Source organism: Cryptomeria japonica, chromosome 2 (genome assembly GCF_030272615.1).
Source record: "Cryptomeria japonica chromosome 2, Sugi_1.0, whole genome shotgun sequence".
Classification (NCBI taxonomy): domain Eukaryota; kingdom Viridiplantae; phylum Streptophyta; class Pinopsida; order Cupressales; family Cupressaceae; genus Cryptomeria; species Cryptomeria japonica.
In genome coordinates, this window is record NC_081406.1 from 45,997,066 (window position 1) to 46,020,981 (window position 23,916).

Consider the following 23,916-nt stretch of genomic DNA (forward strand, 5'->3'; position numbering starts at 1 on the left):
GAAGGCATGAGCTTCACATGTTTGTCAAACCATAATGCTACAGTATTTTGCAATACAACTCCCAAGCTGACTATGCCAGGCTGCACGATAACTTTTGGGAGTAGAAATGATTATTTATTTTACCTCTGGTTTAGATTTTGCTTTTTTATGAGAAATTCATGTGTACACAATTGACCCTCTCAAACAATTGCAAATGCATTCTCAAACATTGGAAGAGCAATTCAAAATGAGTGCCAAAGTGAATGTTTTTGTGTGTATCACATACATGTATTTGCTGTTAAAACACAGTCAGAAACTCTTTTCGCAATTCTTCTGGACGTCTGAGGATCAACTGTTGATGCATCTACCAAAAGCCATGGTCTGGAAATGTTTCCTTTGCCCAGAAAACCCTCTGATCCCAGGTACACATCCATAACCTACATGCTTCCAAAGAATATGTGAAATATTACTTACATTTGCATTTGGTGGTTTCAAAAAATTGATGTTAATTATTTTGTCCTGACATATTATCCTTACAGTAAATCAGCTTTCAAGGAATTCAGAGCACTTGGTTTCCAGTTCATATTTTAATATGAAATTTAATAATTAATATTATTATCCTTAAGTATTCAGCAAACAGTTCTCACTTTCCTCAATTTTGACTAAATCTTAAAATGTAGCAATGTCAGATATCCAAGTTTGACAACATAATTGTAATCATAAAATCAACCACACTAGCCTACTCACTATGATGAAAATAAGTGCAATTTTAACTAGGAAACAAAGATATATATTAAGAATAATACCCACTGACCAATATGGAGAAGTTACCTCCCATAAGTGGTGAATAGATGTAAGCCATCAAGAAAAGATCCATTAAGCCTAGGATCCCCTATATTAAGCTCCCAAAGACATATAGCTTATCATCCATCTTGTTATGAATTCATGTTTGCTAAATCCCAACTTGGGCATAGGAATCATATGATATAATCTTATATTATTTCTATAATGGTCATCTTAGATGTAATCTTAAGTTATTTTTAGAGTCTTAGAGTTAGAATAGCTTGTTGCTATTTTTAGCTTCAGTTAACCAATTGTTTTTATTTAAAACATCATGATATAATCTCTATTTAAGGAGCCTTTGTCTTCTCTATTTAATATCGAATTATTTGAACATGGTAGGTCTGACTCCCTCAAGGGGGCCCTAGGATTTTGGGCGGGTTCAATAATTCGCAATCGCATGTGAATTTTCGAAAAAAATTTGCAAGGTTGAAGGTTTTTGAAGGGTTGTTTTTCAAGTCTATAATTCGTGATTATATTTGCATGGGATTATTATTATTTTGTGACCTTTGTGAGGGTTTGTGAAGCTTTTGCAATTTTTGAGGGTTTCCATCTCGTGTTTGCTCGCATCAATTTTTGTTTCTGCAAAAACGCGGGTGTCTTCGCGCCAGGTTTGAGACACATCACGTCAACTAAACACCTGCAACTATGTTTGTTATCTGCACGTCGGAGGCTTATCTCACCAGTTTTGCAAGCATTTTATGCAAAAAAACCATTCTCTGTGAGGAATCTCTTTGTTGCATCGGTTCTCTATTGCTTGTGTTTCTTCTCTGCTTATGACCTGGTGTTTTGTTGGAAGGATTTGTTGCGCAACAGTTTATTCAAAAATCAAAACAGATTTAGCGTTTTTTTAAGCCGTGATGGGCTTTTTCAGAGCCCCAATTTCCTACGGATTTTCTTGCACTTGTGTCTTTTTTGTGGCGGCATTTGTTTTTTTCTTTGTGCAACGAGCCTGTGACTTATTTCCACATGCAATTTTTGATGATTTTTTCTGCTACGTTTTTCCTATGCTCTCTACCCATGCCAACTCAGTTTTTAGTGACGGGATTCTAGCGTTTTGGGCTTTGCCTGGTTTTTCTGCACGAAGGGCTTCCGCCAAGGGTTTTATTTTCGGGTTTGCAACGTTTTCTTTGTGAGATTGTGGCTGCGATTGTGACCTGGTTTTTTGTGAATCATGGTCATGGGTTTTTATAATTTTTTGTCCTTCAAAAAATTATGTTGGCTTTTTATAATTTTTTTTCCTTAAAAAATTATTCATGGGGTTTATAATTTTTCTCTTAAAAAATTATTCTAGGTTTTGTAATTTTTTCCTACAAAAAATCGATGGGTTTTTCTAATTTTTTGTCCTCACAAAAAAAAAAATTATCTGTACAGGTTTATAATTTTTTTCTCAAAAATTATGACACATGTTCCTATTTTAGAGTTTTTTCTATTTTCTCCCAAAAAAACGATGATTTGTAAAATCCAATTTTATAGGTTTGACGATTTTTTCCACAAAAATCATGGTATGTTGTAGTCTATTTTGGGTCGCACCTAGAGTTCCTGGGGCGAACATTTGTAACAATTGTTTCTTGCAGTCTATTTTGGAGTTGCTCGGGCAAACAGTGCTTAGTGCTCATCTACAGAAGTTTTTGCAGTTTTTGCGAAAATCGTGTTTATTGCTCTTTGGGGGGCTTGTCGATTTTTCCTCAAAATCATGGTTTCAATTTGAAAAGCTGTTCTCGATATCTCTAGCTACAAGGAGGGATGGTTTTGTTTCCCAACATCAGGTTGGAAGGATTTTGGTACTCTTGGTCGTTAACATTTTGTAGATCCAGATCCATAGTGATGGAAATCTGTACCTTTGACTTAACATTTGAAGATTGTATGCAACTCTTTGTTTGGTATACCATTCTCTTGGGTGATTTGTTCAAATAATTCGATATTAAACAGAGGAGATGAAGGCTCCTTAAATAGAGATTACATGACGATGTTTTTATAAAGAAACAATCAGTTAACTGAAGCTAAAAATAGCGAGAAGCTATTCTAACTCTTAGACTCTAAAATTAACTTAAGATGACAACTAAGATGACCATTATAGAAATAATATGATATTATATTAATACCCTCCCTTAATGGTCATTGTACCAACTACCCTGAAGCCTAATAATATCCATTGAGAGGAGAAAGGAAGATCACATCACATTCATTAATAACATCTTGGAAAGTACCCAAAGATGACTCTACAACTCCATCAAAATTACAAAATGCAATGGAGATATTAGTAGCACCTAGATCACATCTAGGAAATTAGCTAAGGACTAGAGATATAGATTCCAATTAAAAGTCTGAGAGGGTTACATTTTCACATAAAATAGAGTTATGGTTTCATATTGGATGCCTAGTTCATTGCATCTCTTAAACCTAGGTACTTAGATTCCACTGTTGATGTATGTGTACTCAAATAACATTCCCTCCAAAGCATATGTACGCCCCTTCATGTCATATAATGGACTAAAGCATGTAAAAAAAAAACTAAAAAAATTTAGGTGGGACTAAATTGTAGAGGATTTTTAAGATAACAAAGATGTCTATGGCCATTATGGTTTAGATTTTACAATTTAGACTATACCAGCGATGTTTCCTGCCATAAAACAGGTTCAAATGGACTCATCTTAATGTACAATGCAGGCAAAATTACCAAAAAGTTGAAAATATAGGTGTCAGCATTCATATATCTGTCTTCAGATTTCTCCTAATGACCATTGGTTGGATAGAAAAATAAGTATGAACAGGAACAGGAAGATAAATCCAAGGAGGACAGCCAAAAACAAAAAAAGAATAATTAAAAAAGTGTAAACTATAAAAATATTACTATGGTAAGATCTTCTCTTCCATTATCATTTCCAAGTGACTGTACTTTGTTACATGAATCAAAATGGGGCCTCTTTTAGTGGAATTTTACAGTACGAACAAGGAAACATATGTTCCCAGGTTCTAGCATGTTTTATCAAATAGTAAATCTTGAACATGTGGAAAAAAGTTAAAGAAACTGAAAAGCTGCTTGTAAATAAGTTAGCATTGATATGACAGTGTATTCTGCTTCTTACAGAGCGACAATAGTGGTTTGTCAAATTAAAGAAATTCCCTTGTAGCAAGATGACATTCATTGTTATTCCATGTTGCACTGAGAATATTTTATGAGACAATGTAGAGATGCCAAGCTTAATGCTTATATTTGTTAATTCATTATCACGTTAACTTTCCATTAAAGTAAAACTCACAAACAAATAAATGAGGCTCACAAACAAATAAATGAGGACCTACTTGTGGTGATGAAGGTAGCATGGTTATCACTGCATCACTAGCTTCTGCTACTTTGAGAGGTGTAATGGCAGTAGATACGCCTCTATCTGCAAACTTTTCCATTGCAGCATAGTTTCTAAGACAACCAAAAACAGTCAATTATTAATTATGTTACAGATAGAGATCCCTGAATGGATGTGCAACTTTAACTAAGAAACTAGTTAAAGAAGTAAAAGCTTAATGAAATAAGATAATCCAACAAAATGTTTGGCATTTAACAATTAACTCTAAGGAAACTAATAGAATATAAATAGATTAAGTTTTTTATTTAAAAGAATCATTGGTTTCCCATCAATTTGCATCGCCTGGCCAGTGTAGAATCCATGGAACAAATGAACAAAATGGAATTAATTGCTCGACATTTTTGTCTAGGGTCGAATCGGCAGTACAAAGAAAGATCTTTTGGGATGTCCCTAAGCCGGAGGCAGAATCAGACAATTTCAGTATCCCAAAGAGCAATGATCCTCTTTCAAGATTCATATGGATGATTGAAAATCAGCTTGCTCTGAAAGATAAATTACACTTAGAAAAAATATTGCTACCATCATGGTGTAGGATTCACAATGCACCCCACTCCGAATTCACTTGCTCATGGTGCAACAACATTATCAATCAAGCTAGATGCCAGTTCAGATTGCAAATCCTATCCAAGGATGAGTGTATCATGAATAGAGCTCGGAGTGCATACTACGCAGCTAACGAGTATAGAAGAACGTAAGAACAAGGCATTGCTCCATCATCTGACAATAAAGGAAGCCAGTTGCAAGTCGATGGCACGTGTCTACCTGATGATCAATGTATTGTAGTGGATAGCTTCCCATGCCTTGCACCTAAAGAAGAGTACGTTGGAAACACTAAGACATGAAGCTTTACAAAACGTGGATACTTGTGAAGATCATCAAGCAATTGAGAAGGAAAATATAACAGAGAGCTAGAGTCACTTGGAGGATCATCATGATTCACTATCACTTGACACTTCACCATTTCAAGAACAAGGAATTGAGTATCATACTATTCAAGAGGAAGGCATCCTTGGTGAGTGTTCATCCTTGCCACAAGAAGAAGAATCAAATGACAAGCTTCAAGCCATCTGAAGAGAAGAACTTTTAGGGGTCCTTCAAGATGAACAAATAGAGTTAGAGAGCGAAGGGCATTTTGAGGTGGTACTACCATCAATGTCAGCATTTGAGCAATAACCAGAGGAAATTTTTTAATATATGCTTATAAAGCGTCATAAGGATGCATGGTTTATGCAAGTTATTGAACCTGTTGTCTTCACGGAAGTGAAGAATGAGGAGAAATTCGAGGTTGTGCTACTTCCATTTCTAAGGATCCAAGAAGAACCAGCAAGTGAGAATTTGCACATCAAGGAAGCTAGTGGAATGGTCCATCACAAGTGGTGACTTCCAAAAGTAGCTGATAATCTCTCTTCCTGCAATGCATTAGTGAATAGCAAGCACTTCCATTCGAGCATGAACATCATCAAGTTGTCTCTTTCCTTAATCCTAGCTTTGAAAGTTATTATGATTTTGACTATGGGGATTCGGAAAGCAACTTGCATTTGGATTGACCATGGACTTGATGAGTTGCCTCAGTTGATTATCTTGCATGAGGAATTGCTTGAGTATGAGAAATGCATTGTGAGAACCTGCTTTTCCCTATTTAAAGATGATTTTGCACATCTTCGAACCATCACCGTTGCCATGCTCCTACTACATATCCTGAGAAACTTTGCAAAGTCAAGTAATATGTCGCTTTTTTGATTTGTGTCCATCTTAGGAGTCTTGAATATAGCTTAGAGTAGGTTTTCTTCCCGCATGTTTAGCTTAGAGGTTTTTTCTGAGCTAGGTTGTTAATTTGCCTTGAATCATTTGATTCTTGGGTAACACCCCACCAAGAAACCCTAGAGGAAAGGACTAACTTAAGCAAATAAAAGTGAAATATTTTTTTTTTGAAAACTATTTAATAAATGTTTTAAGCATAAGAAGGTTCTGAATAGAACTATAGTGCACATGCGGAAGACACCTACTAACTTTCCCCTAAGGTTTCTCAACGTCGATACAATCCTTAACAAACAATGGCTAATGAGATTAAACTATACAAGGATTACATTGCTAAACTATACAAGGATTACATTGCTACACGAAAGTATATATTTCTAAATGTTCATTAAAGTATTCCATTTAAACCAATTATTGAATTACACATTTGCATTGCAACATATAAATATTTTCTAAACTACATTCATTAAAAAAAACAATAATAACAATTAACATAACCTACAAGGTAATGAATAACGAGCATAATCATATTAAATTACAAGATCGATGTTTCCAATATCTGACATGAAACCTATCATCTAAATCTCATTTCATATACGTTAAGTTTGCATCATGAACACAACATAGTTTACATCATTGTTACATCATATACACTTCATAGATACATCATTTACATAATTGCCATGAAGGCATGAATATACATAAGTTACATCGGATACACATAAGTACAATAACAAAATGCATAAAGTCTCCATCTGACTCACTGAGCTGACCATATCCAAGAATTACATTATGGAACATGAGTGAATCCACTCCACGCATAGACTAGAGCAAAATCCCTGATGGAAGAAGGCAACTACCTCCCAACCATGTGGAACCCGAAGGTATAGCCCTCGTGCTAGGAGATAACATAAGGCCCTTGAGCATACAAACAAGTCAATACAACGCCTGGTCTAAACATATTTCCACTGGGAGAAGACTCAATCCAAAACTCACTTAGATAAAACACCAACTGGGAATAATCTCCAAAAGCTACATAAACAAAACAAAACAGGTCAACAATGCTCACAAGGGAAGAGTGTCATCGCATAGCTTGATATGGGTTATCCTAGCAGGTCTCCATAGGCCCTGACCCCCATCTTGAGTTATCCTGGCAGCCTCTCCCAACCCCTGGCCCCCATTCAAATCTCTTGCAGAACCAACATACCTTTCAAGAGGACAAAGTAGCTAATCATGCCATTCCAGGCCTTCCCACCTCACCTTGAACCTAAACAAGCACTCAAGCTATGAGCGAGGCAATCATTATCTTCATTAATGTGTTTTTCTACCCATCCCCCCTAGATTCATTATTAGGTTATCACTTATTAAGTAAAACTTCCAAGGGGTTATCCTGGCAACCACTTTGGGCCCCGACCTCCACTTGGAAGCCACTCCCCCTTATGACACTAAACATACTCAAAATAAAACTGCATGGCATAAACAGACACTGGCCAAAACATCACAGTGAAATCCAATAAAATTGCTTTACGACACTAGGCCACATGCAACATCTTCACTGGAAGAGCACACAAAAAGGGTAACATGAATGACTAAGGCAGGTCAACTCACATAGACAAAACCACGGATGAGAATCGACAAGTACTGACACTTGTGGCATGCATCATAACCAAACATCCACATAAAACAAATATAGATTTAATTTCATTAATACTAACAACAATCAGTTAAAAAAATTAGATACAAGAAAAGAACTCGCACAATTCCCTTTAAATACATTACCCCAATATACCCATCATATAGTTAACTTGACAAATAGCCAATATCCACTCAACTAATAAATTTCTAACATATCGTTTTCAAGGAATTAAATAAACTAATTAATAAATTCCCAAAAAGACAATCCAAGAAATTTCTATCCTAATTTATATCGAATATAAAATAAGCCAATTTATACGAAGTCATTATACAACTTTTTTTTGTACCAAACAATTATACAAAATATTTATACTATATATATATATATATATATATATATTAACTAACAAAATGTCGATTCATAAAATATCATTAAGGGTGAATAACACAGCAAATAAAAAAAGAAGTCGTGGGAGAGTACACACAGTTGTGGGTAGAGGCCTTCCCACAGCGTGGGCTTTTCCCACGGCTTCCCACGGCTGTGGATAGAGCCGCCCAGAGTGTGGGCTTGCCCCACGGTTGTGGGTTGAGCCCCCACGATTGTGGATAGGCTCCCCACAGCAAATGTGCAGAGAAAAAAAATAATTAAAACCCATTAAAAAATTATGGGTTAAAATAATATTTTTATTTTTTATATCAAAAAATTCACAATTTAAATTCCAAATAAACAATCAAGAAATCATGATTCGAAATACACAGACAGATAATAAACGCCCCCCCCCCCCCTCCCCTTTTTTCTTTTTGGAATTCAGTTTAAGATAAATAATAAATTCATCAAGAGAAAACTATAAATTTACGACTACGGACATGATTTAAAACCCAGATTATTTAATCAATTCTATAATCAAAAAAAAAAACCATAATGAATTGAATGTCCAAAACTTCAAACCAAAATCACAGATAAAATTTTCCCAGACACCAGTTTTAAACTCAGAAATTATATTCCCAAAATAATAAAACTATAATTTTCCCAAAGACATTAATAGACAAAAACCATTCAATTTCCCCATTAAGAGCAAAACAAAAACTAGTATTCTATCAGACTTTCAATGAAATCTCTCAAGTAAAAAGGGATCTAAATCCCTACCTCTAAACGCTATCTGGAATCAAACATAGAGGTAGAGTAGATTCCCCAAGAAAGCCACAGCTTCGGCAAGCACGATCCGGCAAAACACAAACCCACGTAAAACCCAAAAGCTCCAAGAGAAAAAAAATTCAAACCCTTCCTTCTATATTTTATTTCCAAATTTTCCTCAAAAATTCCCAAAACCAAAAATTCCATTTCCCCAAAAATTCACCAAACTACCCCCATAATGCATGCTCTCCATTTTTCTACAAAATCCCCCCCCCCCCCAAAAGAATAATCCGCTACATTCCCCATTAATGCTCCCGAAGACACGAAATTTCCCTAACAAAAATCTTAATTACACCCCAAAATAACTTTTCCAGAAAAATCTTTTTCAATAAATTTAATTTTGAATACATCACAATTATTTCATGCATTAATTTATTTCCTTAATTAAAACAACTTAATATCAAAAAAAACGCTTTTATATTATTTTAATTAAACAAAACACTAATATTAGTTTGCTCAACTAATAAATCAATAAAAACTTTTATTCAACTTTATTAACTTAAGCACTAATATTAATTTAATTTATTCAAAACATTAACATTAATTTATTAACAATTATAATAGTATTAATATTACAATACATGTATATATATATATATATATATATATATATATATATATATATATATATATATATATATATACATACACGCACATATATATACATACATACATATATTTAATTTTATAACTCATAAGCAACTAAAATAAGTTAATCTCCAAAAAACAAACTTTAAATAAATTAACAATTAAATTCTACCAACATAAAAACACAATAAACCCACATGAAGACCAACAAGGGCACAACACAACATACCAAGGTATCGGGTTTTTGCCTATGTGGCAATCCGATTGGGTTGACACTAGACAAAGAACATTGTCCCATGACCGAGCAAGGCTAAGGGTATGGGCATCGGGCCTTATGCTATCTCCCATAACTTCCATCAGGATTATGTAGGCACACTCAGACCTAAGAACCAGGTGGAGTTGATGCCTTGTACCTACAATCCTGCATTACTAAGAAGAGCATATATACAAACGACATGCATATAAGTAGCAAATACACGCACCAGTGAAGGGGAATCGTGACATTCTGTGTCTCTCCGGAAAGAGTGACGGAAGATCATCCCCTCGCACCCCATACAAAATCAAACACATAACATAAAATCTAATACACGATACATCTCATAAATATGTTAGATCAAGGGTCAGTAAATATAAACAAAATCTAATATCTAATCATCCATAAGATAAAGTATATAACCAACATATATCAAATCAAAACATTATAACATAGAGTATCATCCAAACACAAGCGAAACTGAAAGAGTCAACAAAAGTCCAACCAAATAAGGAAACAAAGTCTGAACAAGGGAGGGGTATTACAAGGTGGCTCAAGTGTTTAGTTGTTTGTTTGCTTTCTTTAGTTTAGTTTTCTCTAGTTTTAGTTTGCTTTAGAGTCAACCATTTTGCTTAGTCTAGGTGTCCTAAATGGGAGCCTTCATTTGTGAGACAGGTGTCTATTTTATTCTTTCCCACATGCTAGCTCATTTTGGATCTTATGTTCGGTCCATTTCCTAGATATCTATTTAGGAAGTACTTTTGAATCCAAGGATGTTCCTCTCTAGCTTCATCATTTGGTTAGGACTTGTACTTGACTTGGACGAGAGTCACTCATTTGTTGATTGTAACTAGGTAGAATGCGGATTCCAATTGCCTTAAGGCAACATTGGAATCCGCCAAGGGCTGGGCCCTTCTCTCCCTTCTCACACGCCACTCTTAGGGCTGGGCCCTTCTCCTCCCACACGCCACTCTTAGGGCTGGGCCCTCTCTCTCACGCCAACATAAAATAGGGCAGACCCTATCCTCACGCCACTTGATGTGGCTTTATAAAAACATGCTAAGGAATAATAATAAATAAAATAAAGGTTATTTTATGCTAAGCCGACTTTAGAGGTTTATACCTAGAGGAAGATATATATATGAGTTCATCAAATGAAATAAATACAATGCAATATGCTCTGCTCCTAAATGTGATCTGCCCTCCTACACTTGGAGAATCTGCTCCTTGGTGAACTGCAAGAACATTTAGCTACATGCTGCTTCAGCCTATCGAAGTTATCTTCTGCTGGTGGATGTCTTGATCATCTACAACTAGGGCATCACTCTACATCACCTTGGCAACTTGCTGTTTGGACAGCAATCAGAGATAAGTGTTGTAATCAGAATATTGTATTTAAGGCATAATCAGATCTGAGGATCTTTCTTGCTGGGTTTTTCCTCCTAGGAGGTTTTCCCAGGGTACTTGTGTGTTGTGTGTTCATTTTGTTCATTTCTTAACTTTTACTTAATTCTGGAAATTCCTAAGTACTAACAGCGATTCATATAATCTAAAAATTAAGTTAAATTCCTATTTTTTGAGTATTGAATTAATCTAAAAGACTAAAATCAACATTATTGAGTCTTGATATCGAAATCTTTCGATTACTATATTTTTACACGCTGAATCTATTGCTCTAAGTCATTGTGGTTTCTTAGGAGAAGTCATGGCTGGTGAAAAATCTTAAATCCAACTTTAGTGCCACTATAATTCTCAAACTCAAGTGAACTTCATTGCTACGAGCCAAAGTGTGGAAAATATGTGAAAAGAAAAGCAATATCATGAGAAAAGAAAAGATGAAAATGAGCAAGAAAATCAAGAGAAAAAAGGAAAATGAAATGAAAATGAAATATCAAAGTGTCTGGCTTGGGGAATATGCGAGTAACTCCATCGAGGCTATGGACGCCCGACTGGCAATGTAGCAATATTTGTGAGATTACAGCAATAACCTTGCCGGGGCTATAGACACTCAATGGCCATGAGGCTCTATCCAGGATGCTTATGAAGTATGGATAACTACGTATATATTCACAGCAAATCCTAGTAGTTATATTGTGCTTGTGAGCCAGAATGAATACGTTTGCACACACATGGGTAATCAAAGACTAAGTGCCCAGATCTGGTTCGGGATTCTTCTTCCACCTTGAGTATGCTTTCTAGTCTCTTGATAGGTTGGGTTGAATTTTCTAGAGCTTCTAAGTGTAGATTGAATCTGTCTTTGAAATGTTTAGGAACATTTATTCGAGGTGGCGCTAGATGTTGTGATGTTTTCACACATCGCCCGATTGCAAATGGGGACCCCCCACTTTTTCTGCTTTCTAGGTTAGTTGTAGAATCTTTAGCTATTAGCCTTGTGCTTGGAAGAGGTGTAGTATCGTAAGTGGCTACGAGGTAATCAAGTCAGCTCTCTCTCTCTCTCTTTGGGATGAAGTGAGGTCATTTAGTTTTCAAGGTTTAGGAAATGAACGATTCATGATGATCATTCTATTTGATCATCTTTTGCTTGCAAAATCAAAAATGAAATGCTAAATTTAGCTAAGGCAAATTGTTTTCAATGCTTGGAAGAGGATAGGCTAGAAGTCTAAATCATCATGAAAAGGCTCAAGGAGAAATGGTTAAGTTATCAAAGTTAAGCATTTTCATCATTTCCTTTGACTGCCTAGATCAGTGACTTACGCATTTTGAGCACTTCCTTTGCTCAAATATGTCTATAAGCAGCCTCAACTAGTTTCCTGGCAGCTTTGCACACATCGGCCACATCAACACATTGTCTCCATTAACACATTTATCTTGGAATAGTTCTTATCCAAGATTGTGGTCCTCAATTTTGTCTCCCCTGGTAGCACATATGATAGTCCTCCCCTTGCTACCATCGACATCATCTCCTTATAAAAAATAAATTGAGCTGCAAGAAATGGAACGCCATCTACAAAGAAGAATTTGTCAATAGCATCATCTATATCCTCTTTCAACTGCATATTGAATAAATCAGCCCCTAAAGAAGAACATGGCATCTCTCCTACTATCCTCTGCAAAGTATGACTAGAACTCTGTGGCTAGCTCTGATGAGCTTGCATCCTATGAGACAAAGTAGCAGGCATAGGTGTAGTTGCACTATCATTAGGAACACCCTGTAACTTGTATATCTCAGCTCTATATTTCAGGTTTGCTGATTTCCCCAAAAAAAGAACACGCTTCCACACCTTTTCCTCAAATATGAAGAAGGTGGGCATTAACTCTAGTAATACTTACCATAAAATTCTAGTTCATAAAAGTTGCACTTCCACAACCTTGTGCCCCCAGATGTCCCTGGTCTGCCTAGTAATTTTATAGCAAATTCTTTGAGAGGAGACTTACAATCAAAAGGACCCCTATCATACTTTGCCAATAATGTGGAGGGGCATTCTATACTTGCAACTACACTTGCCATGGAACTAGTGGTTTGGGTTTTAGGTTCAAGCTCATGGTCACCCTTAGCCTCAACTGCATTTTCACTGTGAAGCTCAACCTCATCCTCACTCATGCCATGAGAGCTCATTGTGACACTGCAAGAAACCATATAAATTTAAATTTAATAAATTTATAATTCTAAAAGTTTCAGCCTAGTTTGACAATTTTGAAAATAAAATTTAGATTTCAATGTTGAATCTTGATGACGACATGAACAATAAACAATGAACATTGCAATGAATCTATGAATATGCACTTGCAGCCATGTCTATGAAGTTATTATTAAAATTAAATTTTGAAAATTAAACTTAAAAAATAAACAAAAAAATTGAAAAACTAGTCATAGAATCCTACCTTGTGCTTGAAAAATACTTCCAACTTGGTGTAGAATCCCTCTTGCACTTGCAGCACTTCAATCACACTCCATTCACTCTCTTGCTCCTCTTCAACCTAGTTGTTGAAATGAGAATGTGAGGATTCTAAAGAGTTTTATAGAGTTTGGCGGGCATGGGGAGCCCCACTGGCCATTAGGGTTCGGCCCTGGGCCCTCAAATCAAGGGAAAAAAGATTTTTTTTGTTTTTTGTTATTTTTGGGCCACCCAGGGACAGAAAAGTCTGCATGTTCCCGGGACAGTCAAGTCTGCCTAGCCGTCCCCGGGACATCCTAGCGTCCCCGCTATCCTGGTGGTGGTGGCAGTTTGGCAAGGGGATGTAATGTCCCCAATTGGGATCTTTTTCTATTTTCCCCTTCTTTTGGCTCGTAATGGATGAGATGAATAATTCAGTTAACAAACTCTCTCTTTTTATGTGATGTCCCCTTTTAGGAATTACCCTAGACTTGCCCACAATGAATAATACTGCTATAGCCTGCAATAATTAATGGCTACTTATCTGACCTCTACACCAGACCGCTGGTGTAATCAGAATTGATCTGCTCTTTATGAGTCTCGATCCTTATCCAGTTGTTTTTCCTCGATCGATTCAATGGATCTGATTGCTGATGATTATGGTGATAGATTACATGAGTGCAGGAGTGGAGTTCTTTCCCTTCCTTTGATGCAAATGTAATTATTTTTCGATCCAATGGCTTGCTTGCTGATTTAAGTACTTGTTTCTGCATTGTTCCCTTCTCTTCCTTCATCGTGGTTTTCTCTATTTTATATCTTTGTCTCTCTGAGGAGAGATGTCCCTTTGGAAGTGGCTGTCCCTTTGGAATGGACATAACCCTTCTTAACCATGCCTCTTCCAGTTCGATCCTTAATGACATCCCTTAACCACAAAAAACAGCTTTATTTCTTCTTAATCACTGCTTAAAGGATCTTGAATATTTATTAACTGCTGCTTATAACTTATGTGCTAATCCTTCCTGTTCTTTATCAATGACCACTGCCTCTATTTATATGTAAAAATTGCTTTATCAAGAGGGAAGTTGGCTAGGGTTCTTTTTCATATTAATTTTGTTTATCTAATCGCTGCTCTCCTTACCAAGGTTGGCCTTATATAGTAAACGCCCTTATTTAAACTTCTATACTGTTGCATTTGTCTTATCAAAACCCTACGTCGGCCCTAGAATTAGTGCTGTTTATGCATTTATAAAATCCCAGTCTTAGGCAGGGCATGACAGGGGAAGTACCCTCCCCATCCCCCCATGCCGGGGACAGAAACAGCAAGGATTTTGGGGGGGGTGGTGGTGCATCCCCATGTTTCACTGGAAAATTCATCTCTTTCAAGATTGACATGTACAAAATATACAGATTGCTAAAATTTTGTGGCAGTACTATATTTTGGTATGTCTCTTGATTGAATGTAACTCATCAAATTGCACTAGAATCTTGTTGCTTTGTTATGTGTGTTTACCCTGCCCTGGAAGCCCTTCATCAAATTATACTGCACAAAGAAGAATAGTCCAAGTTTAAGTTATCACTTCAATTTTTTTTTCTGAAATCAGTTCGCTTGCATAGAATTGCACCTCTAACTGTAATCAGCTGCTGTCCTTCAAATTTTAGGCACAAATTATTAAAATTTATTAAATAATTCCCAAAGTCTCAGCAATTCCAAATTTGGTAAGTATTTAAATCAACCAAAAAGAATTGTGTTAGATGAAGGTACAATATTTTTTCTGTTGCTACAATGAAGTAAGGTGTCTTAAAATGGAACAAAGGTAAAAAATCAAGATATTTAACCCTGCCCAAGGGAATCTTGACCAACCATCCTACCCACCAACTATTAAGACCAAGATATATGTCTCCGAGGTGGTTAAACCACCACAGCCATTGACATACTTAATTTACCCATCACAAAGTATGGCAAATTTTAATCAAAATAAAATAGAAATATAGACCATGAATCAATATAAGTTAATATGTCCAAAATATTCACCTGTGAGTCAAATAATGAATAAATATGTCAAATCATATCACAACAAGGTGCCTAAGCAATCTATAGATTTTATAAAAAATGGAATAACTCTTTAATTTTTTTCCAATTGCTTTTGATCACCTGGAGAAACTTAATACAGTTACTTTGGACTCTGCTTAGAGTTCTAAACATAGAGGAATATATGATAGCCATACTACTAAAATAGTAAAATGACAAACATTATACTTGATTTTCAACTAAAAAACACTTTGACAACTATGACAGCATAATAGCACTTGTGATTTAAAATAAGGTACAAGGTAAATGTACCGAGAATCACCTCATCACATTGATGTCTTCAGTGAAATTCGAGGCACCATTATCAACTACACATTTTCTTGTTTTAATTTATTGTGTGGTTTTGTTTTGCCTGAAGGACGTATTTGGTTAAAATAACAACACCGGAAACTTCTAGATGCACCATTCCTTAAAACTTTGTAACAATTTGAATGATGAAGTCAGGAGGCTATCATAAGCACAAAATATGCTAAAAGAATTGGAGATTTTTGTTTGGACTCTTATGCAAAAACTGGAACGTACATATGTTATGGTTGATAATCGCCATATTTCTTAAGACTGATGCTGAAATAAAACTCACAAAAAGTTGGCAAGTTAAAGTGATCACCGACTCCAGACTCCTTCCAAGAGAGGGTAATTGGTATGGTGCATTTCATGATAAATCCAGCGTAAATTTTTATGCACTGTAAAACAGGTAAGAAGGGCATGGTAAAAGATCCTAGATTCCTACCTCAAGTTCATACATTCAAACAAAACAACTCCAGAGAAAGAGTAAACTAAAATAAAAACAATCAACAAACATAGGAAGTCTCCTAAACATTTCCTATACAAGTAAGAACAGAGTTACAGACTTTTTCACTGTCATGACCCTAAAGAATAAACCAAATCCCACCTTATAGGGCCAGTTGGAATGCAGCTCCCTTTTCCACCATATTTTAGAGTTTAGACAAAAATCATACACCCAAGGACATTATTTTGTTTGCTGTGTATGGCAGACACTTGGCTGTATTCAAGTTGGATATTACACTTGAGCAAACATGTATTTAAGTTTTGACTTGATGCACCATATACAGGTTAGACAAGGTATATATAGCTAATATTTTAAAAAATGACCTGAATTGTTGGACATTTCACCAATAAACCAAATGTTTGAATAGCCACAAATGAAATTGCTCACCTGTCATACACAACAAGATTGTATCCAGCTTTTAGAAGGTTATTGGCCATGTGAAACCCCATATTTCCAAGTCCAATAAATCCAACCCTCTGCAGAAAATTAAAATTGCGAGTTACAAAATAAATTAAAATAAACTTACCATCAAACTAATATACAATTAACTATATCCCAACAAAATGGCACATTCACAAGGACAGTGAGTCAAATTCAAATCCCCAATTTAAAATAAGGTGATGACCTTTCACAAATAAAATACAGTACAATAACTTGCAATGCATTAACTATAAAACCCTGTTCATCATATAATTTATTATCTCTCGAAAAAGAATTTGAAAAGTTAGACAGTCATAGGTAAAGAAGTAGGATATGAGCACAATTGTTTACAGATATATTTACCTAGGCATGTGACTCTGAAAAAAAAAAATCACAAAAATCTGGGCTAATAAAACTGTTAGTTACAAGAAATGCTATCATTAGGGACTTTGAGAAAAACAATGGTTTACTCATATTGTTATTGTAGATTGGTTTTTTACTCGGCAGACTAGTATGAATCAGAAAGTGAACATCTGAATTTGTAATGAGCTGAAAATTACAAACCTCCAGCGGAGGAATGGTGGTGTTTGATAAAAATCTGGTTCCCATAGCTAAGAAAGGCGATATTATATTGGTGCAGGTTTGAATCCGCGATGATTGGTTTAAAATCCTCAAAAAATTATAAGTCATATTGTGAACCGTTTGTCCCAGAACAATTCGACGCTACTTAATAACAGAAAAATTGCTAGAGAAGTTTATCAACGGTTCTGTTGTTGGCGAACAGGGAGGCTGATCGAGGATTGTTCTTTTTTTACTTGTTCCGCGCAAGCGCGTTCTTAATAAAGTATTTAGAGAATTTCAATAAATGTTCAGCTCCCCGTTTATGCAGGTATAATAGCGTCTCTATCTTTGCTATTTCTTTTTAAATTAATTGCCTCGAAAATTGAATAATTGTGTTTCAATTATTAATTGCTCTTGGAATTTTGCTAGTTAGATTTAGAATTTTTCATTGAAAAAATAAAATTATTACTACATCCAATCAAATTGTATTTTGTTGTCAATGGGTCCTCGGTCTATTAGTGAAGTTGAATGATTCCAAATGAGTCCGCCAGGGATCAAGTCTTGCTGAGTGCAAGACTTCGACATCATAAGGATGAGGTCGGGATCATGCCCCGGGCAAATTGGACGGAATGGATACCCCTCAATCATTGGCTCTTAGCCGAAGAGGTTCAACCTATTGGCTCATGCCCCCGTATCGAGTGGCAACAAATACTTTGTGAAGGACCTCGCTGGGCTAGCAGCTTGCCCTTGCTAGACTATCATGCTCGCAAAGGTCCGAACCTCCATAAAAATAAAAAATAAAGTATTTTGTTAAAAAATAAACTATTCTATGTATATGAAAACATATTGATATGTTGAAGTCCTTTTCAAGCCTATCTACAATCTAAAATTCATTTGGGAGGTGATGTTGTGATGGGAGTTTTAGAACAAGGTACAAGAACATCCTTCAAAGTACAAAGGAAGGAGAAATTTTACCATATGTTATAATTACTATTGTCTTGATAGTTATGAATACAAAATATAAGAGTGTCCACAAGGTGAAAAACAATATTGAAAGAGTATTGACTCTCAATTTGTTTAAAAATAGTAAAAAATAACATTTTCATTCTAATGATGGATCATGTAGTTTGATCTGTAAAGTTGATGATGAAAAATTTTACATAGTGTAATCCAGAAACGAATATTGTTAACATTATGGAATGTGGAAACCACATGGCTTTAATTTTCATACCTAATTTTCATAATATCTAACAAGAAAAAAAAAATTGAGTTCTATTTGAGATAGCATTCCTTTTTTCCTATTTTCAATGGTTTCATAGTGTAATTTTTTATTTTTTTGGTTTAATCTTAATCTTTAGTATCAAAGTAGATTAAAATTTAGTGAAATGGACCCTAAAATCAACAAGTGGTGAGATATAGGGTGACCTTGACTACTCCCAGTAGCCAATAAGGCGACCTTAACTATTTGTGGTGACCTTGTCTATGCCAAATATAGCATTGTAACTTTTGGAGAGGCTCGATCAACAAGCTTAAGGCCTACTTTAGTTCTACAACTTATTTGGATATCTACAAACTTTCTTCAAACTAATCTACAATCATTTTTTTGTGAATAGAAACACTACAAAAATAAATATCAATGGGGTAGACTGCCTCAATTAGTTCTCTTGTGGGCTTTCAAACTTGGATACAAATTGGAAAGTTGATAAAAGAATAATTTATCATATTTACATATTCAATTAAGTAAGTTTGAATCACAACATAAAATTAAAACCTACAACATTATTGTAAAGGGTTTAAGGGAACACAAAAATACAAGTAGGCTATGAGAAAGGTTTCAAATATAGAGTTTTATTTCTCTAAAAAAATGTTTTGGCATGTTGAAGAGAATTAAAAAGGGTGTGAATATCCTTGAAATTGAAGCTTGCTATTGTAGACACTCAAAATTGTCATGTCTAATTAAATAAATATTTTATTTATTTAATTATCTAAGCCTAATTCTTCTATTAATTAAATAAATTTTTATTTATTTAATTAATTCATTTATCCTTTTCTAGCCTTATTTCTCATTTAAATAAATACATTTATTTATTTAAATTATCCCTTTCCTAAATTAAATAAATATTTTATTTATTTAATTGTCCTACTTCTTCTATTAATTAAATAAATCTTTATTTATTTAATTAATTCATTATCTTTTTCTACACATGACACATGTCATTCATCTCTTAATTCATACACTACCTACCTCTTTCATTATTTTATTATTTCCTCTACCTACCCTCTAATCCTAGCCAACCTCTCTTTTTACACCTCTCAATCTTAACCCTCCATTTCTTATTGTGTCTTCTATTTAAGGAGATGCTTTCTTCATTGTCAAACCCTAATGACTAATGACACATCCTAATGACTGATTTTAGAGTACATGGCTACACTACAATTCCACTTGCAACCACATTCCGTTCTTTGTTGAGCTCTTGTGCATATAAAAATCTGAGAGCAAGTATATCAAGCAAGATCAATGGAGATAGGAAGAATGGAGATCAAAACCCTATTGGACATGTGATGGTATAATCTTTGTGATTTTGAGTTATTTGCATTGTCTTAGGTTATCTTCATATGTTATGGTGGATCTTTGTTCATTGTTAGGCTAAGGTTTGGTGGTTGAATTCATTTAGCCTTTCAATATTGTTGTTTATTGTTATCCATTTTCACCATAAACATTTTGGCACACCCGGTGGGACATGGATTTTTCTTAGATCTATGTTTTTTTTGCAGATTTTTCTAACCCTATATTGCTATTTTGTAAAACAATTTGGAGAATAACCTTGTGCAGCTAGGGTTTTGGACACAAAATCAAGATCTTGGAGAGATTCGATCATATCTCATAAACGGCTTGGAAATTTTGCACCAAATTTTTTTCGCAGGTTGAAGAAAGTATCAGGAACTCTCAATCCAAAATTCAGAATTTTTCGAGCAAATTTTCAATTTTTAGGAATTTTTTATGATTTTTCATAAAAAATTTATTTTGAGAGCAAATGAGAGAACTTTTCGGATTTTCTTACATTTTTGGAAATCTCTCATAATTATACATAGGATCTGTTCTTTGTGAATTTAATTTTGATGCAAAATATTTCCCTAAAAATCAGATCTTTAAAAATTAGGGTTTTTATTTATTTTGATCAGATCTCACAAACGGATTTGAATTTTTCCATAAAATTTTTTGTGCAGGTCAGGAACAATATCAGAAAGATTCAGTAAAAATTTTAGATTTTTTAGATCGATTTTGCATTTTATATGAATTTTTTATGATTTTTCATAAAAAATTAATTTTGAGAGAAAATTAGCAAATTTTTTGGATTTTCTTACATTTTTGGAAATCTCTCAGAATTATACACAGGATCTGTTCTTTGTGATTTTAAATTTGATGCAAAATCATTCTTCAAAAATCAGATCTTTAAAAATTAGGGTTTTGCATTATTTTACTCATATCTCACAAACTGCTTGGATTTGTTGCAGGAAATTTTTTGTGCAGGTTTGGAAGACCATCAAAAATCTCCAGTAAAAATTTCAGATTTTTTTAATCGATTTTGCATTTTATATGAATTTTTTATGATTTTTCATAAAAAATTAATTTTTGGAGAAAATTAGCAAATTTTTTGGACTTTCTTACATTTCTGGAAATATCTTGAAATTTTACTGGTGGTCTTTTTTTATGATGAATCAGGTCTTTGAATTGGTCAACAAAACGCATTGTTGAAGGCCCCTATTTCACAAAGTCTTTTGGATCTAAAATTTACCTAACTTGTGTGCTTGCAGGAAGGGGTGATCATTTGAAACAATCCAAACTACTAATAAATCTTTGTTGCAGGTCCTTGGCAAGGGTTTTTGGATTTTTATTGTGTGCCTTATTTTCATAGACTAGCAAACACTTCAATTGGTGCACTAAAATTGAATCATTGTTTTTTGTGTCTTGAGCAATAGGCTCTTTTTGTTTAATCTTTAGAGGGTCTGTCTTCCCGTGTGGTCATTAGGACTACTAGTGAGAAGAGAACGACCCAAGTGGTAGCGAGGAAAACCCACCTCATCCAAACCACTATAATCAAATGTATTCATGGTGAAAACTATGAATAACGTGTGTTGATTAGTTCATACCGACACTATGTCTCCCCATAAACCCGTTTGATCAAATTTATTTGATCATTTGTAGGGCGTAACCCCTATCGGCTGGGAGCCTTCTGTATTTACAGAGCTGAAAGTGCCGCATGTATGGCCACACGAGCGGATGCCCTTACTAGCACCTTTTTGTTTTAGAAGCCCAAATCCTTCTAGTTGTTGGGGCAGGAGGTCGGACCTCTGGTAGCGGCCCACACACATACGGTTCTTAGTAGAGATACAAAGTTCGCCATGGGGAGTTTTCATGGGGACTGATGCTTGGCTGACCCGAGAAGTGAGTGCTGAGGGTGGAGCCAGTGAGGTCAAGCATCTAAGTATCCGCTCTGAATAGCGTAGCCTCGGGGGTAAAACCCCATGTGGGATCAACAACTATTGTCTTGGCCAGCCATAAGAATTGTGCTTGACTTATGTTAAACATTCAAACAATCAAGACCAAACAGCAAAACATTGTGTCTTTTGTGTCTTCAAGTGTATGCAAAACAATTTTACATCAAACAACACACTTTTCTTGGAGTCATTTTGGAGTCTAAACACTTGCAAACATTGAGTCCTCATCAACATTGTGTCCTCTTGTCACGAAAAATAGTCAAACATTCAGATTTGGTCACAACCAAAAACTTCACAAATTGGAAAAATTTCACAGTCCAACAAACAAAGAAATCAGTTTCGGCATACTTGAGCTTCCTAGGTTGTCTCTTCAGATTTCATCTAGCATTCAACCTGTCCTTGGGTCTCACATAGTCCATCATTGCTTCACATCTCATTTTACATTCACAATTGTCTAAACTTGAGTCAAAAGGTCACTTGCTTGTCCTCATCATACTTTGTCAACACACTACATACAACTACACTTTGCTAAGTGGTCCCTCATCAAGGTTTCTTACCTTTGGGTCTCATTTGGTCTTACTTAGAGTCAAGGTCAGCTTACCTCATCAAGAGAAACTATCCTCTCTTTGGAAGTCACACCTACTCTACTACTTACATACTTGGTCTTACACTTTGGACATTGCAAGTACACCTAAGATTCATTTACACTCCATACAACTCTTGGTCTTCCATACTCTTTTCATTTTTTCATCTAGTCTCTCACATCTTGGTCAAATACCTAGTTCATGGTTGAAACACGCCTTCAAAAATCTAGGAGAATAGCTAAAGAAGCTCAAGAATCCGCAAACATGAGTTCTTATGAGTATGACAATGATTTATTCTACAATCCTGAGCACACTACATTACCAGACATGAATGTTTATAGAAACAATCCAAATGTGGAAAGCGCAAATGCTATAAACAACAATACTACACACAATGACAATGTTGACAACTCTTCAATACTATCAGCAGACATACAAGAATCCATAATGGATCCTCAATTCAATAGATTGGTTGAAGAGATAATGAAGAGAGATCGTCAATACTTTTTAAACATGATGGCACAAAGTGGAGCTAAAATACCGCATGATTTTGACTTATCTCAACTTATGGAAAGTCGACCCTCACAACAAGTTCAACCCAACATGGATCAAAGGAGACCAAATAGTGGAGGAAATAGAGGACCGAATATGATGCCTGAGTCACCATCAGTTTTGCTTCAAAAACCGGCAATCCCACATACACAAGCTCAAACATATGATACTTACATTCAAAGACCATCATGGAGGCCCTATGCTCAAACACATGCTCAAGATATGGGTCAATCAAGACAAGTGGATACTCAAGGACATCCTCAAAATTTTGACACAAGGAGACCTCATGTCAAAATTGGGGGCAACACAATGGAAAATGAAAGACCTGTTGAATATGGTTTATACACACAAAACAGATATGGAGTCCCTCAACAAGAAGTTATGCCAAGTGCTCCATATATGTCGCAACAATATAGACCTCCATATGGACATGTCTACGATCAGTATCATCCATACATGCAACAAGCTCCTCCTCAAATGGGTGTTTCAAACATGGGGTATGCTACAAGAAATCAGTCTCCTCCCAATAATAATTTGGAACAACAAATTAGAGATCTACAAAAGAAAGTGGAGGACATGAGTACATCAAAACCTACATATACTATGAGAGATATATGCCCTTATCCCTTCGATAAGAGCATTCCAATGCCTCCATTTCCTCCACATTTTGTGACACCAAAATTTGACAAATATAGAGGGAGAGGAGACCCCAAGGCACACATAAGACAATTCTTCACAGCTTGCATTGAGGTAGCGGCAGAAGAAACATACTTAATGAGGTTATTCCCACAGAGCTTAGGAGATCAAGCTATGGAATGGTTTTCTCAATTACCTCCCGGTATTAAGTCATGGGGCGACTTGGCAGAAGCATTCATTCAGCATTTTTCTTACAACATTGAAACAGATGTCTCAGTTACTACCTTGTGCAATACTAAACAAAAAGAAGGAGAATCTTTCGCAACATTTTT

General features: G+C 35.3%; 1 protein-coding gene across 5 annotated transcripts in view; it reads right to left on the reverse strand.

The window, feature by feature from the left end:
* Nucleotides 1–17,606, reverse strand: part of LOC131075027 (probable 3-hydroxyisobutyrate dehydrogenase, mitochondrial) — a 158,358-nt gene extending 140,752 nt beyond the window's left edge. Inside the window, exons 1-4 of one of the 5 annotated variants that reach the window (XR_009362168.1) lie at nt 17,316–17,604; nt 16,719–16,807; nt 4,126–4,240; nt 266–416 (exon numbers count right to left, since the gene is read on the reverse strand). Coding sequence is in view for 4 of the 5 variants with exons in the window: in XM_058011811.2 (XP_057867794.1) it covers nt 266–416; nt 4,126–4,240; nt 16,719–16,807; nt 17,316–17,441 (481 nt within the window). In the remaining variant the exon portion in view is untranslated. Of the gene's footprint in view, nt 1–265; nt 417–4,125; nt 4,241–9,592; nt 9,752–16,718; nt 16,808–17,315 lie in introns of those variants that run through there. The other 4 variants (XM_058011811.2, XM_058011809.2, XM_058011810.1 and 1 more) reach the window with 4 other exon arrangements.
* Between the last annotated feature and the right edge of the window lie 6,310 nt (nt 17,607–23,916).